Source organism: Pygoscelis adeliae, unplaced genomic scaffold (genome assembly GCF_000699105.1).
Source record: "Pygoscelis adeliae isolate BGI_AS28 unplaced genomic scaffold, ASM69910v1 Scaffold7, whole genome shotgun sequence".
Taxonomy (NCBI): Eukaryota; Metazoa; Chordata; class Aves; order Sphenisciformes; family Spheniscidae; genus Pygoscelis; species Pygoscelis adeliae.
This window is the reverse complement of record NW_008825268.1, coordinates 3,093,572-3,103,058: the sequence shown is the minus strand read 5'-3', so window position 1 is coordinate 3,103,058 and position 9,487 is coordinate 3,093,572. Positions and strand designations below refer to the sequence as shown.

At 43.4% G+C, this 9,487-nt stretch overlaps 1 protein-coding gene across 1 annotated transcript in view; it reads left to right on the top strand.

Annotated features, from left to right (window-relative positions):
* Nucleotides 1-251: 251 nt before the first annotated feature.
* The window catches only part of UNC80 (unc-80 homolog (C. elegans)), a 136,141-nt gene continuing 126,905 nt past the window's right edge, over nt 252-9,487 (top strand). The window contains 3 exon segments of the mRNA XM_009329652.1: nt 252-343; nt 1,617-1,665; nt 8,796-8,952. Coding sequence (XP_009327927.1) covers nt 252-343; nt 1,617-1,665; nt 8,796-8,952 — 298 coding nt within the window.

Genomic DNA, 9,487 nt, shown 5'->3' with positions numbered 1-9,487 from the left:
AGGGAGATGCTGAAGGCAGGGAGGAAGCAGAGGGACGCGGACATCTTCGCTCCCCTAATTTCCTCCCTGCCTTCTGCAGCCATTTTGCACCAGCAAAGCTGAAGGGAGGTGTTAGAGGGGAGGGAGGGGGTGGGCTGCAGAGGGTGAAGGCAAGAGGGTAAAGAGTTACGGAGAGCAAAGAGGCAGCCATGGGAGAGCCCGGCTGGTACGTCTGCTGAGACTGGCTCACGGCAGCAGCTGTCATCAGCATCATGGTGAAAAGGAAAAGCTCAGAGGGCCAGGAGCAGGAGAGCGGCCGTGGCATCCCTCTGCCCATCCAGACCTTCCTATGGAGGCAAACCAGGTAAGAGCAGCAAGCCCTGGGTACTTGGGATACAGCTGCAACAGGGCAGTGGAAGTGGGGAGGGGGGGCAGGCCAGCCAGCTGCTGCCCAGTGGCGGGGGGGGAGCCGTTACTGCAGCTGCAACATGAAGGCGTGAAACAAGCTGCTCTCTTTGCACTCAATAAAGAGCAATCTGTGTGTATCGGGGATGGGGGAAGGACTGGAGGCAGCTTAACCTAGTGGCAGTCCCAGGCAGCTTCTTCATTTGACTTTAAAACATCCATGTGTATGTGTGTCTACGCACCTCTCCCCTCCTCCCTGTCCTCTGTCCCCCCAACCCCCACTTTTAAGAGGACTCCTGGAGCTCTGGTACCAGAAGCAGCACCCCTCAGTGCTGCACCAGACTTGCAGCTTTGCTTGTGTCTGTATTTGCAGCCGTTCTGGAAGTGTAATCAATGCTTTGAGAGGTCGGCATGCAAACAGATATGTCAAAGTCTCACCTTATTTCATTGGACTGGAGAGTAATGATGTGTGAGGGGCAAGCTGGATGTATGGCTGGGACTTTATGTACCTTGTGAATCCTGTCTTAACATAATTCTAAACTGAAAACATTGCGGAGGCTGTGGGGGAAGGTTGGAAGGTTTGAAGGTTGTGGCTCCAATTTAAGGCCTCAGTCACAAAATCCCTTTATTCCACAGTTTCAGTGTCCTCAAAAAAAAAAAAAAAAAGCTGTAATAAAGTAACCTGATTAATTTTTTTTAAATATTTAACTCTGATCCCATTCTGGAGGGGAATGACAGTAGAGGGTGGGTGTTCTCTACCTACAGGGTACAGGCCTGCATTTCATCACAAGCCTTCCACATCAGCAGTTGTGGAGGAAAATACTTAATACAAAACTGGCAAAGGGATCTCTGGCTTAAAATAGAGGCAAGGCAAAGTTCAGTAATACTTAACACATTTTAAACAGAATATACTGAAAATCTTTCAGTGAGGTAAAATGGCTGAAAACTGTCTGATAGAAGATTTTATCCATGGGGAACAGGACTTTTCTTGAGGGTGGATTAACTATCTCTTGGCATATCAGTGTGGGTACTTCTGTCTCTAGAAAAGGTAACAGTGTTTTGTCAGATATCATCAACAGGTATCTGAACATTGTTTTGGCCTTATGTCTTCCTTTTTACATAGATTCTCAGCCTTTTGCCAACCTTCTGACATGAGAAAAAACCTAAAAATAACTAAGCAAAATCCACACTTGATGTACTGGGTCTCTAATGCTTTTTCTCCCTTCCTTCAGTGCATTTTTAAGACCTAAACTGGGGAAACAATATGAAGCTTCCTGTGTGGTATGTACATGTTTCTCTTTTTCAACTCTTATTAGTAACTAACTTTTCATGCAACTTGATCTGACCATGGTGGCTGATCAGCAAGCTTCTTAGCTTATGCCAGAAGTGGATTTAGTCCATTCAGCTTAATTTTGTACTTTTATCACATGAAGGATTTGAAACCTTTTCCCATCTAGAGAATTTGGATATCGTATGCATCTCTAGACACAACAAAAATATATTGATTTGGATATTAGTAATTGAACTAATTAGTAATTAAATAAAGTAAATAATGGTATGGGCAGACTCAGCTATGACAATCTGGGTCTGAACTTGCAGTTCATCATGTGCGTATGTGCTTTCAGATGAGATTGATGTAATTTCAGTTTGCGACTACTGGAGTTTTTTCAGACTTAAAATATTGAAAATACAAACATTACTAACAGGCTTTAAACAATACTTTTACCATTGTGCAAGACGAAAATACCTCCTTTCCTGGAAAATAGAGGGAGCATGTCTTAAAGAGAGGTTATTATGCAGATACTAATAACTCTTATTTCTAACTGTATTTTGAATGAAACCTCAATCTGTTGTCTAAAGGGAGGAGAAAGGGAAGGCATGCAGCAAGTTCAAATAAGATGGGTATCCAGGGAATTTCAGAATTCTTTGAACTGTTACTGATCTTTGGATGACTTAAAGTACATTAAGCAGTTGCAGCCAAACTTGACAGACTGGAAAAACTTGGTCTGGACGTGTATCTTAATAGTTTAAAGTACTTAGGTCTCTCTGTAGCAATTTTCTGCCTTCCTTCTCACAAGATATTAAGCTGGAGAAGCCCCAGCTGCTGCTGACTGATTTTCTTCTAAGAAATCCATAAATTTTTCAGGGTTATTGCTAGATACCAAATACTGATAGAGGACTGCTGGCTTAGTGTGTTGGTGAGTAAAATGTACTGCAATTCTGGCACATAGAGCAAAAAGCATCATCACTGGTTTATACAATTGACAGTTCCTGGTTGTTCAGAGGCTAGAAAATGGAGCTTGTTGCCTTATGTCCTTTACCAGTGGTCTCAGCAGTATGCAGGAGCCATGCCTTGAAGCACCTATAATCTGAGGCTGTGGCCCCATCTGTGAGCTAATGTCTGTTACTGTTGGGTAGAGGGACAGAGCTTCCTTCTCTGTGCGTTCTCCATGATGTACCTATTTGTCTGTGACTTCCTTGTGCTTCATGCTCTGCTGTTGGCATCAGGTCTTCCTCTATGTCCCCCAGGCACCTTTCTTCTATGAGCACATATCAGAATTTACTAAGTGTAAAAAAAAACCCCAACCCAAAAAACCCAAAATAAACCCCAACCAAACAAAAAAACCCAAATCCCCAACCCTCCCCCCCTCACCCCCCCTTTATTTTTGCAAGACAAAATAAATCACACGCTTCAGCCAAGGGAAAAGAAGCTCTGGAAAAATGCATTTCATGGAGATCCAATCCGTTTCCACCCCTTGGATGAAGGAGAACTTGATTCTTCTCCAATTCTTAACATAATCATTAAATTATGGTAGAAAGCTTTCAAAGGTAGGGCTTAGTTTTGAGCAACTGATGGGTTACAGCCTGAGCTGCTGCATCTGCCACCTTCTTTTGCTCATCAGTTTGCTGTCCCTGCCAATGCACAGGAATGTCTGCCCACACCAACACCTACCCCAGTGGGGTAGCAGAGTACTGCATGCATGGGTGAGAGAGAGTTCCAGAAACTTGACAGGTAGTTGGCTTGTCTTTTGAAACATCAAGCTGACTATCTAACACCACTGTACTGACTAGTGTGCCTAAATATACTGTGCACCTGTTATATGATCTGTCCTTTTAAAATTCTCCAGCCAAAATTGTTCTGGGCAAGTCTATAGGCTGTTAACTGTCTGACAATGCATATGACACAACATTGTGCAGTATTCTATTATTATTCTTGGCTCTAAGCTTGCTGTAGTAGAATTTGCTGCATATTGTGCACTGAGGAAGCAGATGCTGGAGGCCTAGATTCAGTGAGTACAGCATCTGGTCTGCAAGAGCAGATTGCATTGCTTCTTTGAGCTTTGCTTTATACTTTAATACTTGAGAAAAAGCCTAGCTCTTTCATGGCCTTGTTTTCCTTACCTGAACAATCACACTGACTTCAATTGGTCTATGAATAATAGCTTTTAATCTGAAGATAAACCCCCCGCATTATCTTACACTGTCTAAATGCACTTGTGCGTCAGTATGGATTTAATGTTCTTCCTTCTCCCCATTCTAAAGTTCTTCTGCCCTGACACAATGTCATTCCTAATGTGCATGAGTCAAAGATGTAAATGACCTCACAGGAACGTGTGTGAGTGCTGTACAAAGGTAATGCATTTTTTGGGGTGAGGATAAGGGACTCAAGGATATGTTTTAAATTCTTTTACTCTGGAATGCATTGGGCATGGAAGAACCCAGAAGTTTTCTGGAGGATCCTGCAAATTCAAAGTTTACCTCTTTTCTGTTTTTTTACTTTTTTTTGCAAATGTAGTAATAAGTTTTGTTGTTATGAATGATTAAAGGATAGATATGGAACAAAATTTAAAAAGAGGCCACCTTTATTTTATCTAGCCAATGGACATGGTTGCAGAAAACTGAGTTTTTGAATGTGGGAATTTTCTGTAAATAAAATGCTTGGCATCTGTGTTTCATTGCTTGTCAATGTTTGCACTATTACTATGTTTAGTAAACAATGGAGCCTTACCACCCCTTGTGCCATGAACTCCTAGATTAATGTTTTAGATCTTTCTAGGAACTGTCCCCTACTCAGAGTACCTTCCCCAAACTGACAATACTGTCTGCCTGCACTTCAAGCTCTTTTCAGTCAGTCTGAAGTGACTTCAGCAATGGTCTCTGCTTTCCACCATGATGCAGCCTGAGCTTTGGAAGAACAGGGCAATAAAGTTCCCTCTGAGGACAGAAGTCTGGTTTAAGAAGCACTAATAGTTTCTCTCTGTCTCTGCCAGGGTCCTTCTGTACATACACCAGGCTAAGCACTGGGCCCCGCTCTCCTAGCTTACTACTTTTTTTTTTTTTTCAAGTGAGATCCTCTAGGGCTACTTCGCTGGAGGAAACCTGCAGCTCATCTGGAACAGGGGGGTGCTGAGCTTCCCAAGGTCCTGGCTGTCTAGTAGGGGCTAGAGGCCTGGCTGAACCCTTGCTGCCTTATGCAGTTCACTGCAGGTACAGCTCCCCTGGGCTTAGAGCAGGGGCAGTTCACGTGACTCGAGGAAAGCTGTATAGGAAACCATGGCAAAGCCCAGCCAGAGTCTGCTCTGTCCTGTTCTGCTTGTCTAGGCTTCTTCAGGCAGCCACCTGTTCCCATTCCAGCAGCAAAGTGACACACAGGCTGACCGTGATCACAAGGTATTTGACAGTCCCTTTGGTTCTTGGTGGAGAAGAAGGTAAAAGGAGAACAGCAGCAGTGGGAAGGCAGCCAGACAAGACTGACCGCCACTCCCTGTGAAAACAGATGGCATCACCAGGGTAAAAGGAAAAATGCTTGTGTAAGTGGCCCCAAGGGAGCTGAACACACACACACAGAGCACCGCTGAAAGGGGCTGCCCTTTCTCCAGCCAAGGCATAACACTGACTTCCCTCACTACCACCTTGGCAGATGTTCTTTATCCTCCTTTGGCACGTGGGGTGTTGCAGGCACAGACAAGCCTGCTATAAGTAGGCAACTTTTCTTAGCCAAGCAGCAGCCCTGAGGCTGCAGCTACAGACATACCCATAGCATGACAATATCTCTCTTCTGCCTGACTTACAGGGAGCTTACTTGAGACATTCTCATTCAGCCTTCTTATTGAAGCATGTAACTCCTCTCAACCGTAGTAGCAGTTGCCTAGTTCATGTGGGGTGAAATTAGGTCTTTCAACTTAATCTCTGTATATTCTCTGTAGCACATCCTGAAAGTTAGAGTAGAGCCATAGCAGACAAAAAGGGAGGCTCTACAGGAGCAAATGCTAACCCAGCGCCTTGCGTCTTGAACGTCTGGTGTGGGCAGAAGCTGCTGTGAGCTGGAGCTTTATCGAGAACTCCAGGCAAATCCCATGGGAACACTTGTCCAAAGAACTGCATGTTCTTGTTGGGCTGCTTGTGACAGTTATCAGTGTGGGGATTGATGTCTGCCAGGTTCCGTGCTGACAGTACATGCACAGTGGCAATTGTGCACCAGCCAGTACCCGTAGCACACAGGGACACTTGGTGGTTTCCATACAGTAGCCTTTGTGTTAGCATTTTTCTGGAAACATACAGTACTTCTGTCTCAGATGCTTGTGATCACATATGCTGTTCTGGAAGCTAATCTTTCATTGTGGTACAGAAATATATTTAGCTTTCTGCTCAGGCCAGGAAAAAAACAGAGGAATCTTGTGGCTAACCATGTAGGAAAAGCTTCATGTTGCTCAGAAACCCAAAATGTTGAGGTGAATACAAGCCTAATTTAAAGACCTAATTGCAGACTTCTTGGCTTCCTCCTGAGTTTCTGAAGTATGCAGAATGTGGGCCAGAGCTTCCAGAAGGCAGCTGTTGGATGACTTTCTCCCTGATGCCATTGAAGTACCCGTGAATGAGACCTTGAATGGAAAGGCAGAGAGCAGCAATGTGTCTTCCATCACGCTTCAGAATAGTGTTGCTGCTCACAGTGATTATTTTTTTTCCTCCCCTTGCTCTGTAAACTGAATAGCTTTGTCACTGTACTGAAGTGTGAGCTTATGGTTTGGCTTTTCTACTAGAGGTGAGAAGATAATTTCTTTCAATAAGCCTAGGTCAGCATTGGTGCTTGGCAGGCCTTTCAGTGAGCTAATTCATCTCACTAACCTGATAGAAACTACTTACCTCTATGCTGAGCTTCATTTTGGCTTGTGTAGAGGCTTGACTTGGCTGAATGAAGGCTTCAGTGAGCCCCAGAGCTGATGCATGGGTAGAGGTGGGAGTGTGTGGCTGGAGCAAAAAATAAGGAGTGGCACCCTGTCCCCTTTTGACAAAAATAAATAAAATCTCATGTCTTTCACTGGCTCTTTCAGACTTTGTGTTTTTTGTAATCATGCATTAAACCTGCACCTCTTGTCTTGCTTCTGGGGATACTTTGCTGCTTTGTTCTCCCTTTTTGTTAGGTAACCTTGTCTGGGATAGTTCTTCTAGACCTCTGTTGTCTTTATACTAATGTGCTCTTGACTGCTACTGTGGTTCAATGACTTTGTAGTTCCTGAATGGAACAGAATACTGAGACCTTCCAACGAGTACTTCGCCCCCTCACCTGCCAAGGCTTTCCAAGCATCGGCCATCCCTTCATGTTTCCCCCATTCCTGAACTGATAGGAATGAATAGCAGGAGACCATTTCCCTTTGTAGACAATGTGGCCCCCAGCAGATTGCTGTAAGAGTGATTTGGGGCATCCTTTCCCTGGTAGACATGTTATCTGATCCTGATGCTAAGAAATACACATTGCTGACAACGTAATCCATGGCACATTATTTTTGACTAATCCTCAGGAAGCCAGCATTTTTGTCCACATATTACAACTAATGCCCTCCAATTTCAGCCATTGCTCCATAAAGAAAGTCTATTGAGTTTTCTGACTAGAACCTGGGGTTTCTAGTAGGTGGGCAGTGTGACTTTCTACACAGTTATGGTTGTTGGCAGCTCTGATGTTGATTGTCGGTATTTCCTCAGGTTCAATTTGTGTTGCTACAGGCTTAGTATATATAAGCATACTCAGTTCTGAATACCCCCCAAATACATCTGTGTAAATCATACAGTCCATCTCCCCTTCTCTTTGTCTATGCCTGGTGCTATTGGGGAGTTTCTGTCTTAGGTTGTAAGTACAGTGTTTCTCTGCCTCCATGCTGGCCAGAGCGGAGCTGTTATGGGAATGCTATAAGCCCACGATGGTGTGGCACTACGCTTGCACCAGGGCATCCTGCCTCTCGATGGAGGAGCTCATGTCTGCCCACACCGGCAGATGTGGCTGCGACCTGAGAGAACAAATGTGCGCAGCTGCTGGGGTATGCAGAAGACTGCACGTTGCCACTGGTTAGTATGCCACACCTGGGAGTGGCTGGTTGTTTAGGAGAGCTAGGTTACGACTGCTGCCCTTTTTGCTTTTCTTCTTTGTCATTAAGTCTGTTCTTATTACCTCCCCCCTCCAATTTTACAGGAAAAATCAGTATGACTAGTGTTGAAGGATAAGCTTTATGAATCTGGAGTTAGGGCATTTGAAGCATCCGTTAGGTCATGAATGCCAACAGTTACTTGTTTGCCCAGAGCCTGATAAAATTGGTGAAACAGCTTGTGAACAAATAGGTAGCCAGGAGGCTAAGCTGGTGTGTGGCAAGGATATGCATTATCAGTAATGTATTTCTTCGCTTTAGGAACTACAGTGAAGGAATGTAACTATTTTTTGACCTACAATGAGATCTTTGTATCTGGTCAGAGGAAGAACTTATTGAAATGGTTGGAGCAACTAGCAATAAGGAACTTCCTTAGGGATTTCAAAGGCAGATAGTCTTATTTTGTGTTGGCTGAGGTGGAAATAATGAACTTGCAGCCATCAGCTCTTTTAAGTGTTCACAAAACCATTACATCATGGTTCGACAAAAAATTTTGTACACTGATTATTTTTTGTGGCAGGGTGTGAAAACATTCCCTAAGGCCCATATACCTTTAATGGGTTGCCCTTTATGTTACACTAAACTGAATGAGCGTGTGTATGTGTGAGAAGAATATCCAGCTCTCAGCTCCACAAATACAGGCTTCATTAGCTCCTGTGACTTCCAACAGGATTACCGGCATGCCAGATTAATACCCAGCACAACTGTAAGTCTGTCTTGATGTCGGCACTTACTAATATACACGATACTTGCTTTAATTCTTATTACAGGAAATATATTGAGTAGCCCATTCATTTCTTAGCCAAGTATGTCCATATGTCTGGTGAGCTTTAGCTACAGTCTGTGTCTTTCAGGAAAAATATTCTAAGGTGTGCTTTAGTTATATAATGAAAACTTACAGATTACGGGTTTTTAAAAGAGAATGTTATATGTACTAGAAGGTATGTGCAGAAATAATTATACAGCGTCTGTTTTTCTTTTTCTTACTTTTAGTCTTTTGAAAGAGTTTTAGTAGAGAACAAGCTGCATGGCCTTTCTCCAGCTCTCTCTGAAGCTATCCAGAGCATTTCTCGCTGGGAACTTGTCCAAGCTGCGCTCCCACATGTGCTGCACTGCACCGCAACATTGCTCTCCAACCGAAACAAGCTAGGTTAGTGAGTTTGTTTTTCCATTACTGAAGCTCATGTGAGTTTGTTTTTCCATTACTGAAGTTATCAGTCAAAATATGACAGATTGATGCTCAGGGTGCCAACATGTTCTACATCGTAGAATCCTAGTTAGTTCATTCTGTGGATTGCCTTTCTTGATGTGTTCTCATTTATAGCAGGGTAACCCGTGAGAGCTTCCCCAGTGAAGTTAATGGTCTGGTGAGCTGAAGAGTGAAAGTAGTTCAATAATATTTTGCTAGTTATTTTCCAGAGATAATAGAACTAGCTTTATCAAAAGCCTTACCACCCAGCAGGCATGGGTTCCTTGAAGGAATACATGTTTCTTTCAAGGCATGGTGCAGTGCCCAATTGCAGCAAGGTACTTTTAATATCTTCAATTCTTATTTTTTTTCCTCCTTCTTTTTCTTTTTATTCACACTAATGCGTTTGATTTTCAGCAGATAAGTCAATCAGATAATAAGGATAGGACCAGGTCCAAATCTAACTTACTTTACTAGTCTTTCTTTTACCAATTTC